The sequence below is a fragment of the Vidua macroura genome, chromosome 1, assembly GCF_024509145.1.
Source record: "Vidua macroura isolate BioBank_ID:100142 chromosome 1, ASM2450914v1, whole genome shotgun sequence".
In the NCBI taxonomy this organism is placed as follows: Eukaryota; Metazoa; Chordata; class Aves; order Passeriformes; family Viduidae; genus Vidua; species Vidua macroura.
The window spans coordinates 112,441,828-112,463,932 of NC_071571.1; the positions used below are offsets into that span (position 1 = coordinate 112,441,828).

General features: G+C 38.8%; 1 protein-coding gene across 1 annotated transcript in view; it reads right to left on the reverse strand.

Moving 5' to 3' along the window:
• Positions 1-22,105, reverse strand: part of PRKDC (protein kinase, DNA-activated, catalytic subunit) — an 81,491-nt gene that overhangs the window by 9,848 nt on the left and 49,538 nt on the right. The window contains exons 59-76 of the mRNA XM_053986773.1: positions 21,604-21,819; positions 20,234-20,346; positions 19,069-19,200; positions 17,794-17,973; positions 14,346-14,554; positions 13,761-13,899; positions 13,147-13,335; positions 12,391-12,615; positions 11,752-11,860; positions 10,944-11,055; positions 9,193-9,382; positions 7,929-8,103; positions 7,655-7,845; positions 4,969-5,149; positions 4,293-4,453; positions 2,696-2,907; positions 1,598-1,685; positions 760-903 (exon numbers count right to left, since the gene is read on the reverse strand). Of these exons, the coding sequence (XP_053842748.1) occupies positions 760-903; positions 1,598-1,685; positions 2,696-2,907; positions 4,293-4,453; positions 4,969-5,149; positions 7,655-7,845; positions 7,929-8,103; positions 9,193-9,382; positions 10,944-11,055; positions 11,752-11,860; positions 12,391-12,615; positions 13,147-13,335; positions 13,761-13,899; positions 14,346-14,554; positions 17,794-17,973; positions 19,069-19,200; positions 20,234-20,346; positions 21,604-21,819 (2,966 nt within the window). The remainder of the gene's footprint in view (positions 1-759; positions 904-1,597; positions 1,686-2,695; positions 2,908-4,292; positions 4,454-4,968; positions 5,150-7,654; positions 7,846-7,928; positions 8,104-9,192; positions 9,383-10,943; positions 11,056-11,751; positions 11,861-12,390; positions 12,616-13,146; positions 13,336-13,760; positions 13,900-14,345; positions 14,555-17,793; positions 17,974-19,068; positions 19,201-20,233; positions 20,347-21,603; positions 21,820-22,105) is intronic.

Genomic DNA, 22,105 nt, shown 5'->3' on the forward strand with positions numbered 1-22,105 from the left:
ACTGTATCTGTGTGAGAATACTGCAGAGGACTATAACGTTCAAGAAGCCAGAGTCACAGAAGGCTTCTATGCCAATGTACAAATCCATTTAGTTCTCTGTTCTTAATAATGAACATTTGCTTTTCTTTCTTGACTGCCCTTGAGTTTTCGTAGCTGATGTTTTCAAAGAACCATCACAAACCATCACAAATCAAGATTTTGTTTCTTGAACTGCAATAGTCAGCTAAAATATGCAGAATTTCTATATGATACTAGGGGAATTACATATCACTTCATTTTCTATGCTGATTTTCACCACTTTGGAATTCAGTCAGTTTTGTAAAGTCTTTTCTTTAATTCTTCATAGTTGTAACTCTTCTGTATAAGTAACTTTGTATCAGCAGCAAATCTGAGTAGTATAATACAGCAAAACTCCCTAAGGTGCTCATAAATCCTTGGCAGCAGGGAACAAAAAACAAAGCCAGATTCCCACGGATGATTAGAGGCTCAGGTCCTAAGAACCTGGCAACATGCAGGACAGGAGAGGTAGAAGCTGTGTAAGACAGAACATTTATCCCTGCAGGGCAGTTAGAAGTGGAAAGTGAACTATGTTAAGTCCATGGCTTCTAGCAAAGAAATCCCAGTCCTGTACTCCTGACTAGATCAAGTCTCATCAAGTCCTGCAGCAGCTGTAAAAGCTGTGATCTGGTTCTCTCTTTTGACTTTCTATTGCCTTCTAGAAAAGCCATGATGACAACACTACTCAGTAACCACATATACCTGAATAAACCTTTTCCTCATTAATCCAAGGCCAGGAGTCTCTAAATTTCCCAAATTCTTGTACATTCCTTCATACATTTCCTTAAGTTTCTTTTTGTTCCTCTCAGGTTTTGATAACTCATTTCTGACATCCTCAACCCAATCCTGCAAAGAGAAGAAAACAGATGAGTACTGAGAAAAGATCTATTGACCCTTGCTCTTCAATAGGCCACTCAGATTGCACTGGGGTTACTGTATTTACTAAGAGTCAACTATTGTGTGTCTTTTGACAAAAAAGGGCAACCAAAAGACTGTGGAATTATTTTCCTTTCATTCTGTGTCTTGATAAAATGTTTCTATTTTATTATAATAATTATGTTTACTACCATAGTGTTTTGTGCTAAGAAAGCCTCTGTGAGGCCAGGAGTGGCACAAATCACAGGACAAGTATCATTTGGACAAACAAGTCAGAACACAGACAGGGATGCCCAGCAGGGAAAGGGCATAAGAACACAAGTAGTTGAACACAAGTTGTCCAAAATTATAAAGATGGCCACAAATGATAATTCTGTAAGGGCTTCAGAATGATAGGACTGACCATGGGGCAGGGCACAGACCCTGAAGGGGAAAGCTGAAAAGGGCTGGAGCAGAGCACCCAGCTGGCACAGCCAGGGAGTCTATCACCAGTGAAAGCTGCTGACAGCACCCCGACATCATCGTCATCATCATGAGCTGGTGTTGGGTTGAACCACTTCCTGTGGCTGTGGTGTCAACTGAATGTGTCAGGCTCCACCCAGCACTTGCTCCTCTGAACAGAGGGAGAGGAATGAAAGAGAAGCGGGGGAAAAATACACTTTACCTTGAAAATCATTACAGGATTAGAGAGCTGCTCCAGGGAGCGAACAAAATCTTGAATTACTCCCCCTCTATCCAACTTATTCTTGATCCTTTAAAAGAAGAAAAAAATGCATCATAATGCAACAGGAACTACCATCACCACCTTGCCTGCAGATAAACAATGATCTAGACTGTCTGCTATATACAAGAATCTGGTAAAACAATTCAGGTGTAGTTAGATAAGACTTCCTTGGAATTCCCTCTTGGGCTGCATGACTCTTTATATATATGTTGACTAAACATGCCAGTTTTTTAATTATAGGTCCCACTATGAAAATAGGAATTTGGTGGGTGAGTGGAAAGCATGCTTCAAACAGACACAGGCACTGACCAGACCATGTACCCTGTCACGACAGTTACTGAAGGGTGACACTGTCTGTGAAACACATGACTTTGTATTTTTATTTTAAGCAAAAATTTATCCAGCAAATGTATCAAATTTGAGAAAAAGGAGAAAAGACACCCAAAATTTTAAGTGTGGTTCTACAGCATTGTGTGATAGAAACTGATTTTTGGCTGGGGATTAACTCAAGTGTTACTGCGTGCCAAAAGGGACAAGGGAAAGCTTGTAAGAGAAGCTGCATGTTGCACAGTGGATAAGCAGAGAACACCACAGCCAAGAGCTGTTCCCAAGATAACCTGCATCCATTTCACTGCCCTCTCTGAAGTCTGATATGAGTGTCTATTCTCTTTAAATATAGCTGCTTCCTCTTGGTATTAGAAAGATGATAAATTTTCAATACCACAGAATTACAAAGAAAAAGGGGTTGCCTCTCTGTGTTTTTTTTGCTTTATTGTGGGAAAACTTTTAACTTTCAACAGCTTGAGGACTATATGTTCCCAACGCTTCATAAAATTTTGTGCCACCAACCTGAGTATGTCTGACACTGACCTGAGCTGATGTATTGCATTTCTCTGTGTCTTTAAACAAAAACTTAAGATTACCCTCTAATATTTCTCGTGCTCACTAAAGAAAAGGATTTGCGTAGGAAAAATAAATGAATCTGTCCACTCCTGAAAAAAAAACATACAAAGGAGTTACTCCCAACTGTAAATTCACCTTTCTACAAACTGCTTGTTCTTGCAGCCAGACGCAGTATCTTTGAAGCAGTAACTTTCACTGCTGATCATGAAAGGGTAGATGAGTGCCTGCGGATAGGTATTTGCAATCTCTTCGACAGTATGTTGTACAGCTACTGCTTCATCCTTGTCAAGTAGTGCCATCATCTGGCTAATCCAACCAATGAACTGCCAACAGGGAACCGAGGGAAGCTGCAAAAACACAGACACTGCTTTCGTCTTTGGTCTTCCTCAAAAATATCAAACATAGCAAACAAACAAAACTGCTCCCTGGTGCAGCCTGACAGAGAAACGTGAAAAGGAAACAGAGAATGTCCACTAGGTGTGCAAAACATCTCCCAGTGAAGCACAGATTTAATTATTACTATTACTACTACTACTACTATTACTATTACTACTATTACCACCACTGCTGCTGCTTAATAGGTTTTCCATTATAAAGATTTGCAGCCGGTTGATCAATATGAGGCTTTACACTCAAACTTGTGGCTTTTGTCTCTGGATGCAATACAATAATTTTTGATCATCACATACAAACAACTTAAAAATTGGAAGGAATTGAATTCTTTCAATGGGTTGAAGTCTTGATTTGAGTAAAAAATGCCAGGAAGGAGAACACTGAAACTCCTATCACAGTTTTGTCCTTTGTTCATCTTTAAGCATTTCTAATAGAATTTAAGATCAGACTGCCAGTATTTATTTCACAGAAAGACAGAGGATAGAATAAATAAATGCTTGGTGAACTCCCTTTCTGACTGAAATTTGTCAGCTGGTGTCAGGTTCTGCTTGAACTATTGGTGTTTCTCCATGGCCACACCTTGTGCACCTCAGCCATTTCTGCTATTCTCTCAGTTCCTTGGGATAACCAACGCGAGTTTCTGCCTCACTTGAGTTCCTTCTCTCAAAGGGCCTGCTGCTCTGGGAGCAGCAGCACAATGACATGGGCTTGGAAAGACAGGCAGGCCAAGGCAGGAACAGGCCTGAGTCACAGAGAAGGTCCCAGCTTATCTGTCCCACCGCAGCAGGGAAGGCTCCTGGTATCCTGCCATGGAATGGCAATGCAGAGACAGGTTGTGGAAGGAAGGAAAGAAGGAAGGAAGTGGGAAATACAAAGGAAGACAAAGCTGTAGTAATCTCTGAAGTGAAGAAGGACAGAGAAAGGTGGGTGACATGGAATGAGTCTGGAAAAGCTGCTGGCTTCCTGCATACAGGAAACTCGGTCTACAGGAATAAGATACATTCCTCATCCTAATGCTAACCACCTTTGTCAGCCCATTTAGATTGTTCTGAAGGTAAAAAAAAAAAGACAAAGCATAACACAGTTGTTCTCCACCAACTCTCAAACAAACATTTGGAATCAGAATAATGATAAAAAATTAAATTTCTAAGAAAAAATTTCTGTCCACATTAATTAGACTCAGTAAGTTATAGAAAAGACAAGGAACAATGATGGGATAAAATTTATCTGATTTCCCTGAAGCAAAACTTGCCAGTCTAACCTCTTTATGTATCCCACCTCCACCTTTAAAATTTGATTTACAGCAGCATTTGATGCCAGAAAAATTGAAGCAACTAACCTCTTGTGTCACTAGACCCAATGTCTCTGCTGGATATCTTTCAATTATTTGGAGTAGTCTAGGAAATCTCAGCCTGGCTTCTCTGGAATTCAGTTTTAAAGCTTTTATCATTTTCTCCACCACAATAGCTGGGAACTGCTGCAGATCCACAGTGTTAATTTCTGCCAAGAGACATTAAACAAGAATTATCAGAAACACCATCACTTGTTCCATGTCTTTGATCATCTGAAACATTCATCTTTACAATTTGGTATTTTTTTATCAAGTGTATTTTGTATTTTTACTTTGTTCTCCTTCCCATCTGTTTGAACTGCACACATCTGCAACACATGTACTTGGGGACTGCAAGGATTAGCTTTATCAGGAAGCTGCATCACTGCTGGTATCTTGCCTGCTTTAAAGACAAGGCTGCTGTGGTCTGGGAAGGAACAAGGGAAGCATCTGCTGGATATGATATATTTATCACAAGTAAGAGCGAGATACAAGTGATCCACTAGTGCCAAAGGTAGCAGGAACAGTGGAGGTGAAAAAAGGCATACAAATAATGCTGAACCGGAGGTCAAACTGCTCCACTGAAATTCAAGCTGTGCTGCTCACGGAGATCTCCTGGGTACAGCAAAAGCTCACGGATCACAGACAAATACACCCCACAAGCTTAGGAGAGATCCTGACTAACCAAGCAAGCCTTCTTCTTCCCTGCGCAGATACTGGTCACAGAAGCTGATCAAAGTCATATATGCATCGACAACTCCCACCATGTCCACATGGTCCATGGAGCAGGACTGCACCTCCTCTTCAGACTTCCTCACAGCACAGCTGAAACACTGAAAAGCCTTCTTGTTCAGACCTGCCAGCACCTGAAATTCAACCAAAAGAGGCAAAAAACACACATTAGTGCTGAAGTAGCATTGAACAATCCTTTCTGAAACTAGAGCTTTTGTTACAAGTCTTGAGTAGATAAAACTTAAACTGTTTTAAGATGTTCTGAGCAGCTGATATAAAGGAAAAAAATTGGGATGTTATTTCTAGCAGTGATTTCCAGAACTTTAGTTTCCACAATTTTCAATGGGAATACATAAACTTAAATTAGTCTTTGGATATGTTAAGTGCAATTTGTGTCACTGCAGAAAAGTTAACGTTACTGGAACTTTTGGAAGCAGTTAACAGAAAATATAATAAAACTTTCTGGTTTTTTTTCCGGTTAAGACATATCTACAACATCTGCGTAACAGTTACACTTGGAATTTGTGTTCAAAAAGCATGCATCAAAACTATTTTGAATGTGATGCCTTTTTCTCTATTATAAATATAGTAATATTCATAATACGTTTCTAATGCAGCTCATGCAATGGGTGACTTGACAGGATTCTTTACAGAATCCCAGAAGCATGAAGGTTTAAAGAGACCTTCAAGATCATCTGTCCAAGTGCCAATGCAGCACCACCACAATTACCCCTAAACCACATCTAAAAGTGTCACATCCAGATGACTCTTGAGCACTTCCAGAGATGGTGACTCCACCACTGCCCCGGACAACTTACTGCAATGCCTGACCACTCTTTCTTTAAAAAAAAAAAATTCTAATATCCAATCTGAACCTAACTGGAACAACTTAAGGCCATTTCATCTCACCCTCTCACTTGGGACATGGCAGAAGAGACCAAGCCTCATCTCAACTACGATCTCCTTTCAGATGGTTGAAGAGAGTAATGACATCTTCCCTGAGCCTCCTTTTCTCCAGGCTAAAAAAATCCCAGTTCCCTCAGCTCATAGCACTTGTGCTCCAGGCCCTTCCCCAACTCCACTGCCCTTCTCCAGACATGCTCCAGCCCCTCAGTGTTTTTCTTGTAGTGAGGGGCCCAGAACTGAACACAGGATTCGAGCTGCAGCCTCACCACTGCCAAGCACAGCAGGACAATTCCTTTCCTGGCCCTTCTGGCCACACTAAATGCTGTAACTGAAATTAAATAGTCAGGTAGGTAGAAGGAGACTACCAGGGTCAGAGTGCTGCTTAATACTAAGCTAAAATAAGGCTAAGCTTCTTAATCTTTCAGAAGTCCCTAGTATGGCAATCTTACTCATCTGACACAGAACAACTATTATGCTCATCCTTTAGATTGCCTAAAGAAGAATGCTCTTAAGAATTAGCTAATAAATGAAGCTCAAGCTTTCGCTTAAGTTTCTAAATACCTGAAAATTTAAAACCTTTTTTTGCAGGAATTTCTTCTTGATCTGCTTTACTTTTAACAAGAATAAAACACAAATTAGGAACTTTTTTTTTTTGTTTTATACAAATATGGTTCATATTCCCTGAAGTGATCCTGCAAGAAAGATGGAGAGGGACTTTTTACAAGAGCATGTAGTAACAGGACAAGGAGCAATTGCTTCAAACTGAAAGAGAGTAAGTTTAGATTGGATATTAGGAGGGATCTCTGTGCTGTGAGGGTGGTGAGCCGCTGGAACAGGTTGCCCAGAGAATTTGTGAATACCCCATCCCTGGATGTGTTCAAGGCCAGGCTGGATGAAGCTCTGAGCAACCTGTTCAAATGATAGGTATCCCTGCCAATAGCAAGGGGGTTGGAACTGGATGATATTTAAGGTAATTTTCAACGCAAACCATTCTATGATTCCATATGTAAGCATCTTCATGGTGGTTTTAGAAATTACTAGATATAAGCCAGCAGTGGTACTTCAAATTCTTAATCCATCTGACAGACAAGAAGTCAACTGCGACAACCCGGGATGCAACAGTCAATGCCACAGCATGTGGGACAACTGACAGCAAATATTGTTTTAGTTGCAGCACAGTCTAGTGCTGTATTCTTCAAATGCACACCTACCCAAAACAGGCAAAGACAACCTGCATGTGCTCTGCCTTAAAAAATTCCACTTTTCTCTTCCATTAAAATGACCTAGATAAAGTAAGTGTATCAGTATTATAAATATCTCTTTATCAAAGACAACAGCCTGCGGGCATGAAGCAGGTCACAAATGCCCAGCTGAAATCAAGGCATTCTTTGAGGATCTCAAGCCTTGTCTCACCACTATGCATGCAGATGCTGTGACTCTGTCTTCCCCCTCCACTCAAAATGCAGGTACAGAGAAACACAAGAACATTCTCCTGTTTAGAAATGTTAGAGTGATGCCAAACTGCAGGAGAGAAAAACCTGGAAGAAACAGCAACCTCAGCATTGTTTTTTGCTTTCCCCCCACCCTTTCTTTCTCTATCTGGTGTTGCTGGACAAATCACTACTAATAGCAGACAGGTTTCACGTGCTCTGTATCTATCCATAGCCATCACCACCTACTGAAGTAGCAATAATGACACTGAACTTACTAAAAGATCTTCCCCTTTCATTTACCTTTTTAGGGTTCTCAAGGCTTTCTCCTGCTATTAGTGATATCTTTCCAGCCTTTTCTTTCTCAATTTGCTCAAGACATCTTGGATCCTGACTAAGAGCATTGGCCATGATGTGATACGTAGTACCCAGAAGAAGATTCTGGTTTTGGAAGGCCATTATGTTCTTGCTGAGATAGTCAGATTTGGTATCTTCTGTTGGAATTCAAAAACAAAAGTTGGTAAGTGGACAACAAAGCAACTTTGTAAAATAAACAAGGTGAAGCAAAGGCTGTTACCAAGCAGGGAGATGGTTTTCAACACTGAGAGCACGCGTTCAGGACAGCTCAGGTTGCGGCTGCTGCTGTGAGTGAAGCGGCAATAGGCGTAATTCCACCTCACCAGCCAGTCCTCCCTCGTTCTGGCTTCCTTGCGCAAGTCTTTCAGGAGCTTCTTGGCCACAGCAAAGCTGTTCTGTATTCAGATTAAGAGAACTTCAGACCATGTGTCTGAAGAGAAACTAAAACCTGCCCACAACCAAATCAGGGATGAGAAGCTTTAAGTGACACAAGTAAAGTTACAGTAAGGCAAAGAGATGCTCACTGTTTGCTGGGTCTCATATTCAGAACCGTATTTGTGCTAATGGAGAAGTTTGAATAGCAAAAGAGAAGAACAGAGGTTTAAACGACTGAGAAAATCATTCCAGCTGCATGAAGCATTTAACTGCTCTACAATACAATCACATATGGGAAACACAACTTGATTTAAGATATCACTAAGAAAATCACTTATGTTTGTGTTTTGATGAGAAGTTTCACAAAAGTAACATTAAAGAAAATCTTATTTTTCACTTACTCCTTCAAGAGTGTGTAGTCAACAAAGCAATAATGTTATATTTGCTTATAAAATTGCTTAAAATAAACTCTTGTTAATGACTGCAGATTTCTGCAGCATCTCAGAAGATGGGAGATGGATTCATCTTGTCTCAAGCTTGAAACACCAAAGACCCATCATCAAAAAGGTTGTTTCAGTCATTTCAACAGCCAGATTCAACCCAAAATTTCTTAGTCACTTAACTTTAGTTCTTTGTTAGTGTTAACTAACAGCAGTAATGAAAACTGTGGAAAAAAAAAGAAATCCAGCATTGCTGATTGAAGTAAATTATACTAATTACATCAGACTTAGATTTGTTCTCTTGTACAGAAGAAATTATTTGTAAATAAGAAGCATAATGCTTGATTGCAAGCATCCCTTCCATTAAAGACTGAAACATTTCAGATACTTTATCTGCCCTTTAGAGTGTCCAAAACCATCTGTGGATCAAAGGGGACTTCAGGCACATTTCCAGTAATGACAAGTTACCATCAACTTTGTAATTAACATTTATCCTTTTGTTTTCTTTCATTGTGGAACTGACTTTCCTTCAAAATGTCCTGGACAGCAGGGTCAAAAAGAGACAAGGTTTGCCCTGGCAAAAGGGTACCAAATACCACCTAAAAGGCTTTTCCAGCTTTTTCTATGTATTTTCTCAGCAAATTGGAAGCTATCAGACAGTATATTCACCTGTTTCCTGGCACTTTCTATCATCTTCATTTTCATATTGAATTTGCAGCTTTTAATCATTGAGTGAATGCTTTCACTCTGTTGATCCACTTCCATTTGGTCACCAGCACCGTATTCTTCATCCACCTCCATACTGTCATTGGCCTGATCAGAGGGAAGTTTCTCCTGCAGTTTGTCAAGAAAGAAACACCTGCACAATAAACAACAGGGATATAGATCACTCTGGTATACATTCAAGGAAATGAATGTTCAAAAATGTTGATCTGCCTAACAGCAAACAAAGCTAATAGAAAATGTCAAGCTACAGCTATCATGTTTAGCAGGGCTAAACACAGGTCTCAGAGTCTGGACACTCCTAACAGGGATCCTGTTGACCCTGAGAGCATTCAGGATCTTGAACTGATAAGATTAGTGTTAGAAAATGTCCACTATAGAGTGGGATTTTTTGTTAGTTAGTTCCTTTGTGTAAGCTACAGTCCCTAAGTTCACCAAGCCATAACTTGCATTTCAGCTTCACAGACATGCAAACAAACAGGAGTCTCAATTATTTAGTGTGAGTGCCAGGCTGTATTTTATGTCAACCTGCTACTCAAATGTTTATCCCATCAATACATGCCAACATTGACATCTGTGTTGCAGAACAGATCGGCAACCACACTCAGCTTTTGAAAGGGAATTGCCATGAATCCATGCTGAATCCTGTTACTCCACAACTAGTCCTGTCTAATTTAATAGCACATCTCATTATGTAGACTGTTACTCAAAGTAGAGGAGAGCACTACACTCTCAAGTGGCACTTGGCACATCCTTTGGTATTTAATTAAAGTGAGACAAAAGTTTTCAAAAAGCACATAAAGTGTTTAAAACCCTGACAACCCTTCAAGTCATAAATGTTTCGAGACTTTTTTCAAAAGTAAGCCATGCCACGTATTCTGCCTAATATTGAACTGCAATAAGCTGTTCTGTAGCCATGCTTTCCTGACACCAAGAGATAACAAAATAAATCACAGAGCACAGTATGTACCAGCAGAGCTACTGAAGAAGTTATCACACAGGAAAGGAGGACTAATCTAGATTTTCACTGGAAGAATGAATTGGGACGAAGACAGACACTATGGCAAGGGCAGAAAACTTTTAAATTTCAAAAAGCATTCCAGTTTTTTTCAGAGCTAATCCAAAGGAGTCTCCAGAGAGCCTTTGTTCTTTCTAGCAACAGCTGCGCAACAGAAGTCTCCAATTAAAACAGTGGTCATTAACTTTCCCATAAACAGGTGAAGCACTGAGAGCGACAGGGCTGGGCTTGTTTTGTATGCTCCCTCATTTTGGAACTGTCCAAGTATTTTTATTCATAACTGATTGACCTTTTAGGTGGTGTTTCATTGAGCTAAATGCAGCTAATCTACTCAATTACAAGTGAGTATGTTCAAGAACTGCTGAAATGGGCCAGCTTACACAGTGCATATAGTCACTGATGCAAGAAAATGACTAAACTAACATCTATGTTTCCCTATAAAATACTATTTATTCCCTGGCCATTTCTCAACCCCCTTTTGCTCCTCACCACAAGTTAGTCACACAAACTCCCCAGTTATATTGAGAAAGCTACTACCACAGTTAAAATAGAAAAAAAAAAAAAAAGTCACATATTGGATCAAATCCCTCCCATACAAAAACAAGCAGCATTAGAAAAAGCACTTCCTGGAACTCAACAGGCAGACAGAACCTAAGCTAACCCAAGAATGCAATTTTACCGATTTGTGATGATATCATCCCAGATGTTCATAGGATCCATTTTAGCATCTGGGTATCTGCTTGTCCAAGTTCTGAGAAGTCTCTTAAGGGAAGCCTCTGAAGCTAAGTTACCTAGAAATCAATTGAGAACATTTTAAATGCATCTGAAGCCAAACAGCATGAAAATGGGCAAAACAAAATATAGTCTAACATTCAAACCAGAAAACTGCAATTAAGCAACCCACTTGAATTTCTGGGCTTGCATGAAAAATGCCACTTAGTGATCATCTAGTGATCATTTTGTTTATTGCTGAAGCACAGGGGATTCCATAAGGACATCTGTGTGAACTGCCACTGGGGATCATCACCAGGTAGTTTCCTTTCCATATATGAACATGCTGGAATATAGTGGAACCGTTAACTAAATTTAATATCTAATTTGGTTTAAGCACATGAATGTGTATTTCAGGCCTACGTCAGTAGGTGCAACTTATATACCACATCCATTTTTTCATCTCTAACTGCTATTTACTACCAAAAGTTACTCTAATAAAAAAGCTTCATTTAAAACTTTAACTGGCACTTCCAAAAGAGATGCTTAACTCTTACCATAAGAGTTATGCTAATTAAACTTTGTAATAGAACACAAAGGTATGTTCAATCCTCTTACAAAACTGTAATAAGTCTTACTGTCAAGAAGACAGTAAGAGGTAATTCCAGACTTATGCTTCTTCAAATAGCAGTTCAGAAATTCAAAGTTCAGGAAACCACAATTACTGAATACAAAAGGAGAATTGATTGAGAAAAAAAAAACCAAAAAAACTTTACTTCTCTTGGTCATAAAATTGATGAAATCCTGTATTTCTGTCAAAGCTTGTACAGACTGCAGTTTGGTCATTCGACTCTGATATAACAAGGAATCAATGCTGGAGTAGCTCTGAAAAGAAAGGAAGAGAATCAAAGACAGAATTTAAAGCATGGTTCTGTTCAGTGCTCTACAAATTAATGATCTGATGCTGTTGTATGTTATACTTTAGAACCCAACCTCTTACAATTAAATAGCTGATAATCAGAGAGCAACTCTGCTTTGGACAAGCATAGAAGCATATTCTAGCTGCAATTCCTATCCTAGGTTTGACCAAAGTCCTACAGTCTAATCAAAACTCAGTAATGGATGGAATTTGTAACTTCCCAATACAACACCCTTTGTGAGCTTGTTCTGGGGACAGGAGGCCCCGGAAAAATTGAACAAAATAAAATTTTTATTGTCTGCACAATCAATCTGAAAAATGTATAAAAGATTAAATCAGCAAAACAAAACAAACTAAAGAAGGAGAATGCACTCCACTGGTTCACTCACTTTTCACCATTGTAAGCAGTGAATTTAAAAGAAGTAATAGCAACAGCAGTTTCATTTTTTCAGTTTACACAAAAAAGAACCATACCAGAGATAGAAGACATTATTACCTGCATGAAGATCTGCATGCCATTGCTAATGTAATATTTGGCTCTGTCAAAATCATCTTGCAGGATGTACAGGAGACTAAGTTCTTGGCTGTAGTGCATTTCTATAATGGCTTTCTTCTGTTCTGTCTTCATTGCCTCATCAATAAAGGTTAGCAAAGTCTGGTCATTCTCCCCACTGAGCAGTAACTTCAACTTACTGCGTATTATATATGGCAGATATGTCTCCTACAAAGTGAGAATGCAATCTTTATTTCCAGGAATGGAATATTAGATGATCAAATTTTTTTGTTATGAGTGGCAAATCAAATAAATATAAAAACATTTTGAATTTTTTAAAAGATATTTTCCCTTTAGAAAAATTCCTACTTGCCAACAAATCACAGCAGCCTTTTCCTATAGCTCAAGAAATTGTTAGCAAATTTTACTAGTTTCAAAATCCATGCTTTGGTAACTCTTAAAATAGGAAAAAAATGTAAGTGAGAAAAGTAACAAAAAAGACTTGCAAAAGAAAGAATGAAGACGAAAAAGCTGGCTTTATCCTGTGGGATCTGCCATAGACTTGAGGTAAAAATTAAACATCAAAACAAACAAGCAGAAGAAATTGTTTCAATTTTTAAAATATATCAGACTGTCCACTATTTTCCATAATAAAGTAACTCAAACAATGCAACTGATTTTCACCCATAATCTCAATACTGTAGTACATCCCTGAAGAGATAAAAATGGTGCAGTACCAATGAAATAATTTCTAAAAACCTGAAAAAATGGATCATTCCATGTTTTGCTTAGGTCTGGAGGTTTTCCACTATCAATATTAACAGTAGCACAATACTCCAGAGACTTCCACATTGTGAGGTGGTCATAGCATTCCAGAGATGCAAGTTCCCAGAAGTCCTTCTCTGCTTCTGTTGGCTCTCCATCTTGCCAGTCTTCTTGGGAGAGTGCCTAAGGAATGAATTTGAAGGGGAGAATAGTGCCAGATTCCAGCCAAGAATCTATTTCAATTCTAAGTCATGAGCAACTTAACTGTAATTAATTCTCATAAAAATATCTATCCATTTACCGAAGTGCGACAGCAACATTAAATGCAGAAAATTCAAGCTTGGCAGTGTTTATACATAAATTAATTTCAGGTAGCTATCTTCAGTAAACCTACATTTCTGAAGAGTGAACATTTTAAAAGACAGTTAGAGATCTTCATTTTTACCCACTGCAACTCAAGCCATGAACACAGGCAATTTGCTCTCTCAGGGTTGCAGTGTGCCCATATGTTTTTACTTGTCTGCCTAGATAATTGCACTTTTTTCTAATCTGACTATTTTTAAGTCATGAGAGACTTATGAAACAAAAATATCTCATTGTCATTTTACCTTATCGTAATATTGAGCTGCTTCAGCATAATCATTCCTTGCTTCTGCCAACAAAGCTTTCTGCGTAATTTCCTTAGTCCCAATCTTACCGCTGAAAATGCCACGAAGGGCATCATAATCCCCAAGGGATCTGTAGAGCCTAATAAAATTGAAAAGAGAAATCTTTTCAATAGCTCAGCAGATGTATATCAATGCAAACAGAAGCTATCTTAAAAAAAAAAAATCAATAAGCAGTAATACTACAAGCTTGAAATAGTAAATTTTTGTAAGTATTTCTTATGTAAAATCAGAAATACATACTTAACTACATAATCTTCATCTTGTAGGGTGATAGCTGAACTATGGAAACTCTTGCAGTTGAAAAGCTATAAACAAGATGTTTTTCAGCAGTCTGACAGCATCGTAAGAGTGCACAGTTTTAAAGTCTAACTGCTCTCACTGACAGTATTAACTGAGAAGAAATTAAAAGCATATCTAATTCTAAAAGACAGAAAGACTAAAAAAGTAATCCCACAAGCCATTAAAAGCAGAGTTCTTCACAGGGCAAACCTAAGTGGGAGTAAAATGTCTCAAACAAGAATTTACTTAGCAAGTTCAATCCATCTGATCACATCTGGGGGCAACTCTGTCCTCCCACGCATCCTTTTGGATGGGGGCTCCTCCGCAGGGGACAGAGCCATCAGGGCACGCTCCAGAAGAAGGATGCCCATGGGCTGCTGCAAACTTGCAAGGCAGCTCGTGCTCACATTAGCTGAGTCCAGTTCCAGTAGCTCTCTGTGCTGGTAACTCATTTCCTGTAAAATAAAACAACAGGTGTCTACTTGGTGTAAAACGATACAGATTTGGTATCCTTTTTCTTATAGTGCAAGCTTTAAAATGGAACTAAGCCATTAGGCCTCCAGAAGTTCTCAACCCAGGGAAAACTGGAATCTTTTCCATCTGTGCTGTTGCTCTTTGGACAGAGAACAGTACAGAGTAATCCCATATACTTTGGCTCCAAGACATGGGACAACTCTCTGGACAGAATCACAAGGAAAGTGGGGGAGAGGTAGATGGACACATTGACAGCCTGAACTTTTCCTTCTGTTTGTTGGCAGGATTTTGCCTGCTACACAGCAGCTGTGCTTCACTTAGCCTATTCAGTGGTGCATTCCTGCCATAAGCCAAAGGCACAATTTACCATGAAGTCTTCTCTGAGCTGGAGGCTTTCTATCCACACATTCAGCCAGTTTTAGCACATCACAGCTTCCTGTTAGGCTCCTCTAGTACTGTACTCATCTACTCCTGCCTGATTTAAAGATATGACAGTATTTCTTTTATCATATTTAACAGAATAATCTCTTCTTCAGGGATAAACATTCCTGTTTACTTGAAGATTTTTATTTTTAAATACTTAAATCATTATTCTAAATACAGGTAAATAAATCAAGAAAGCAGCATGTTTATTAAATCCAGTGTTAGGTTTTTCCTTTGTTTTCTTTTTCACTAAAGAAAAATCGCAATAGTATCTTAAATAAACAAGAAAAAAAATTCTCAACATGGAAGAGGTGCAGTATAGCTTTCATTACAAGAAACAGCACCACGTTTTAGAACAAAAATTAAAATCAGATTCTTGCAACACAGCATGCTCAAGAATACTACGTGAAAAGAAACCACTGTTTTGAAGTTGCAACAGGAGACAGAGAACAACCAAGTTACACTTCTTTGATAAATGACAACCACCACAAAAACTACAGAAGAGGCACCTGGCATAAGCAAACTGACGACACAATTTGTAGAGTTGGGACTCTCACACTAAAAAATTCGTGCTCAATAAAAAAAGAGGAAAAAACCACAGCCTCTTGTAGCTTCTTGAGTTACAGACCAGTCAGATCCCAATGAGGAGTTAGCATATATATTTCAGCTACTATTAAGACAATTTCAATTAACTGCACACACCCCCCAGACACATTCTTTGACTGCCAGCTTTCAGGGGCACAGGAACACAGTGAGACTTAAGGTGAACAACTGCACAATCTAAAACCTTAAGAAGAACTTTGCTAAGGTCAGACCAAAAGCCCTTTCTCATACCACAGGAAAAAGTGTGAGGGTATGTGCTAAGAATGAATATCCTCCCAAACTTAAAATTTACAGACATCATCCCACATCAAAGGAGGTATCTTTCTATGTAGTGCATTTTGCTGACTATTTGATCACTTATCTTCTCAAAGCAGAGGAAATGTTCCCTGCTCCATATGCAATGAGCACTGTCTACTTGCACCATATGTTCAAAGATTAGGGAGAATGGCATCCAAGCTGGCCTGGTAGCTAAAATGTTTGTAAAGCAATTATAAGTTCTTCGGAGGCCAAGCATCTCTTTGGAGGCTATGTAAACTTTTGTCATGGAGTTAACCTCTTTTAGTATTTCAGTTGGCCCTTAATCTGCCCTGAAAGTGAATCCCAGAGCTTCACAGTCAATTTTAACATTATAGGTGTAAAAAAAACAGCTCTTTTAACCCACCAAGTTACTCTTCTGATGGGACACGAACCCGTAGAAGATTAAAAAGTCAAACAACCAGAAGGAAACAGCAGTAAAGCAGGAAGCCTTTCTGAAACCAGCCAGTATTTATTATGCTGTTGGTATACAGGAAAGAAAAGCTATACTTCCAAATGGCCAAGCCACTAGGACTCACATTTGTGAGTCGAATGAAAGCCTTGACACTGCTGAGTTCTTGCTCACACTCCCCCAGGCTGCTCTCTTGATCAATGTGAACTCAATTCCCTACTGGGAAAAAACTTCCTCTCACTGATTGCAGGCTGTTTGGACTTCATGATATTGTACTTTTGTTATTGATGAGGATGGCAAGGAGATGTTCTCATTGCTCTTACAAAGACCATATTTTTGATGAAATTGAACTTACCTACTTCTTAAGTTGTCATTTTATGTCTATTCAGAAAAAAAAAGTAGCCTAATGCAACAGTGTTATTAGCAGGGTCTAGACAGCATAATTCAACACAAATAATATTATCAAGACCGAGCCAACAAATGCAATGTCAAGAGGGAATATTAACAGATAGCTATTGTGAGACGCTGGCTCAAAAGATACCAAGACAGCCCATAAAAATCCCCATAGTATTTGACCTTTTATGCAGCTGCACAGAAAAAAAGTAAACAAGAAATTACATTTTTTTAGATGTGTAATTACAAGTACTAAGCTAAGTTTCTCTCTGTTTACAAAGCTGATTCAAACTAGATGGTTCCCTTGTATTTGGAGTGATACCTACTGTCACAGAGTATTTAAATTTCCATAACAAAAAAGAAACCATTAGCTGCCACTGAAAAAAGATTCCTTTGAGACCTATGAATCCAACACAACATCAAAACGGTTGATAAGAATCATTCAATACAGTGACAGTGGGTATTTAACGGGTGCTGGGATAAGTTTTTTTTTTATCTCCCTGAAAACTGGGTTAAAAGATGAAATTCACAATCTATTCCAGGTCAGTATATTCTCACAACCCAGTGAAACAACTGTGGTGCACGCACTCATCCTCTGGTGAGCCCTTCCTTCATTACTGAAAATCCCCAAACAACTACTTCAGGGGACTAATTTGAAAAAAATAAACAAGAGAGGCTAACAACAAACGGTCTGACAGCTACTGATATCCTCAAGACATCAAAGAATTCCTCAGTAAGCACTTCCCAGAAACAGGAAGATAAGCACAACACCCACATAACCCTTTCAATTGTTCTCAATTCCCACTTCAATTGAAATAGCTTTCATTTGTAATCAAACCTCTTCTTGTTACTGATGCAATTAAAACATTAAAGGTGACTCAAACTCTAGAGATCAGAAATCTAGAAGCCTAGAAAAATCAGTTCAGAGGTATGAACTGCCTTGCTCACCTTAAGTGTCACTTAAAATACCCACTTGTTTAACAATTCTCCTTCCATCTCTGTCTAAACGACAGTATTTGACCTTCACTGGGTTTATCACACATTCAGACAGAGACATTATATCCAGTTACTTTCATGCCACATATCAGGACTTACCTGGATGCACGCAATGAAGGGTGGAAAGTATGACAGGCTCATACTGAGGAAATTATTGAAGTCGTTCAGCAGCTTCTGGACAATGATGTTTTTCTCAGAAGGGTTTTTAGATTTTTTTACCTCATGAAAAATTCCACTAAACAAACTGCTGAAAAGTTGCTTGGCAAATGTTGGATCCTTCTGTAAATTACAACAGTAACAGCAAGGTCACTGAATTTTGCTGTGACACAACAGATTATTACATAAAATTAAAAGGTATGACCCACCCTGTACCTAGACACTCTTTAGGAGTGGACTATTTAGTCTGGCATGCATCTCACCTGTGCTGGGAATTACTGTACTACCCATTCAAACCCCATTTTAATTCTTCTACTTAAAGAAACTCCAAGGCAATGCAGATTTTCAGGCCAGAGTGTCAGTGGAGAGGGCAGAATTTGCAATTTTCACATACTCACAACTTCCATTACAGGAACCAGACACCAAATATCATGTTAAGGACCTCAGTCCATGAAGTGAAGTGAGTTTTCAGAGAGACAGACTGTCTTTACAGACAGTTTCATCTGAGATTTAAAGGCATTTTTTCAATCCAGAGACACATTTGTGTGTGTAACATAACCCCATGCATCTTGGTCTATCCTGGGTCTGGAGTTTGGTCTAACTCTTTATCTAACACTTGTCAGAGAACTCATGAGTGTGCTACTTCCATCCTTTACAGAGAGATAAGGGACTATCAACAGTAATGAAATACAAAGGTAATCAGGAAGACTGTAACTTCCCAAAGACTGTAAAATGGGCTTCAGTCTACTGTTCAGTTCAGTCTATAGTTTCCATCACTCTCATGTAGGAAAAGGAATATTAGATCAGCTTTACTGAGCAGTCTGAGTCCAGTCTTAGTCACACTAAATTCATTTGTATTTTACAAGTCTATTACAGACATATAATAGAAGTGAAAAGGCTGTTTTGTTACTGAACAGCGAGATGTCCTTTGCAACGATGTCTGCAGAGACCACCATCTGTTTCTCAAGCAGAGGAACCTGCAGGAAATGGACAACAGCTGATGTATCCAGTCCTTAACTGCTCAGGTGAGGAAAACAACAAAGCCTCTTCTCTGACCACTGTAGGAGAAACACTCCCTCAAAACAGAGTCTTTAAAAGTGTATCACAGTGGTTGACTGCAGAACTACAAATCAATTTTCCAAGCGATTGACTGGCTACATGACACTTTCCCTACAGGACCAGAAAACTTCACAAGTGACCTCTGAAAAGCAGCCAGACCTGGGCAAGGCCCTGCAGAGGGGCAATGAGACTGCAGTATTCAATCTGGATGTCAGGAAGGTCTCCCACTCGGTAACTTCTGTACAAAGTAACCTGGGCATCATACTTCATCTTCAGCTCAGATTTCATCTCCTGAAATGCATTAATCATGTTAAAAAATAGTTAGGAAATGGCCTCAAGCTGTGCCAGGAGAGGTTGAAATTAGATATTATGAAAATTTTTTCACTGAAGGAACAGTTAGGCATTGGAACAAGCCTCCCACAGAAGTGGAGGAAACACCATCACTGGAAGGGTTTAAAAGACAGGCGATTTTGTTTGCTGTATTTTGGACTGCCATACAGAGCTCATTTACAGGTTCTCTCTTGCAGGGTGGGAGGAAATGGCAGCTTTAGCCTGCAAGTAAACATAAATGGGCTAAAATAGGTATCTGTGTGATTCTTCCAGACATAAGTTGTGTTTACACAGTTGTCTGCATCTGCAGAGTATTACAGGAGTGTCTCAAATTGGTAGCTCTCAATCCTGGATTCCTTTGCTCTTGGGACTAAATGCTATCATTTTTTGACAATAATGTGCGTTATTTTTAGTAACAGGAACCTCTGAAAAACTGCTACAGAGCTTAAAAACACTTAGATTTATTGTAAGTACATAATACAACCAGAAAACCCACAAAGTAGTAAGTTTCTGGCCTTGAGAAACACTCAGGAAATGATTATTACTGACATTCCTTCAGGTTAAAAGTTCAAATCAGTTCTGGGTAGTCCATCAGCTGTACCACATTTTTGAGTTCACCTTCAGACACTGGATAATGTTCTCCAACAATTTCTGCAGTGTATTGTAGCTCCAAGGCTCCTAGTTTCCAGAATGACAACTGTAAAGGGCTTCCCAATAACTGTTAGGGACTCCCATCACAAGAAAATAATTTAATGAACTTTAAGTGGTAGACTGGAAGTGTTATCATTCAGCTCTTTTCTCACTCATGCTAAGTAACATCATTTAGCTTTACGCCCACAAATAGCATTATTTCCAAATTAAACCTTCTAAAGCTCTTAAAGTAGCAACCACTACCTTACACCTACCCTTCCTTCACAAAGTAACTACAAGAGATGAAGTACAAGACTGCAAATGGCATAGAGACAAACTTTTAAACCCATTTGGATTGACAAACCTTTTCTCTTTTTTGTTCAGCCAGACTTTTTCTGGCATAAATCAGACTGAGTTTGTCTTGGTCCTTCAAGAAACGTCTCCGCAGTCTTAGAATTTCTGCTCGTTCTTCTATACCTAAGGAACATATGATCATGTCCACAGCTTTTCCTTTCAGATTTAAGGCAAAAGCATCATATAAAACCAAACATCATCTTTGTATTCACTAGCAAATAAATACAAAGCCTTGCTAAAAGCTAGCCAATGATAAAAAAATAAGTTGCTTTTAGGAGAAGAGATAATAAGCATTTATACAGAGACTTCAAGTGCATGGATGAGGCATAAAGATCAAACTATTGTAGAGGGAAAGACCCTAAAACTCATGAACCAATATGTCCCATATGCCAGATTTATTTTAAGCTCTCAAAGGCATGTATAGCATTTGCACTATATTCCAGAAAGTATATAGCTCCTTAAATAAAAGAGGTGCTAAAAGATATTCAAATATTGTGTAGTAAGAATATTGTACTGTATTTTTTAAGTATGATTACAGAACTGCCACTGGATCAACTCCTGCTCAGGACAGTCATGGGAAAAGGCCACTTAACCACCTGTCAGCTCAGTCCACTTCCTAGAAAAGGAGAATGAGCCAACAAAAACATACCACTGTAATTGGTATTCTCCAGGGTAGAAGACCAGGGACTCACTAGAAGGTAGACTGACCTCTCTGTTTCTGTAGTTCTTCATGAACTGCAGTCTATTAGTCATAACAGCCCTGAAACACCTCTCAGGTACTGAAAAGGTCGATTTTTATAGCTCTGTGCCTGAACTCCTAATGTCATCCTTTTGGTCAAAATTTTTATGACAAATTTGACAACGGTTAAAGAGGGAGAAAGATCCTAAGTCACCTCAGAGCAATACTGACATTTTTCACTTATTGACTGGGTGGAAGAAGAAGCATTCTCAGAAAAAAGCAAGGACTTCTAATGACAGATTGTAAAATGTTGGAGATCACGCCAGCACAGCTGAAATGGTTTAGAAAATATGTTTAAAGACATCTCTTCTTTAAAGAGTTAAATTTAAAATAGAAGGGTCAGAACTGTCTGATATTTATGCTGTGATCCTCTTAGGGAGAGGTAGGAATGCAGCTATCACACTGACTGGTTTCTCATCCAGTCAGTTCCTTCAATGAGCAACATATAATTTTACAACTCCTAGCACAATCCTAGCTTTTTACATGTTATGTATCATCACACACTCCTGGAAACAAAATCTCTCAAGGTGAACTTCAATTGGACTGTCTCAAAGACAATGGACTGCCAGCCAAGGAACTGACAATGATGGTTTATAAAAGTGTACTAATTGCATGGAATTTGTACAATAAGGCTTACGGACCTTTAGTTTTGCTGTCCACTTCATCTTCAGGCAAACCCAGCCTTTTTTTCCCGAAATCTAGCCCCACTGGTTTAAAGGTTGCTTGTTTAAATTTTTCACTCCTTTTGTTAACCAACAGCATGGATGAAGACAAGGATTCAGAGGATGAAGGAACTGCATACTCTGCCAATGTGTCAATGCTACTTCCAGTCAGCCAATTAAAAGAACTTCTACCACCTATAACAAGAAATTGCCAAAAAGCTGTAACATACTCAGATACAAATAAAGTGAAAACATCTATGAGGCAGGTATTTTTTCTCTCTCAAAAATATAATTTCCTAATGTTTAAGGGCAGAACAGATTTCAAGCTGCTAGGTAAGACAGTGTTTCTTTTACATTAGGCAGAACATATAATATGTATAAGACTAATAAAAAGGTGATTTTTTTTCTCATACCACACACCAAAAAAAAAAAAAAAAAAAAAAAAAAGAAAAGGGAAAAAAAACTCTGGGAAAAAAATACT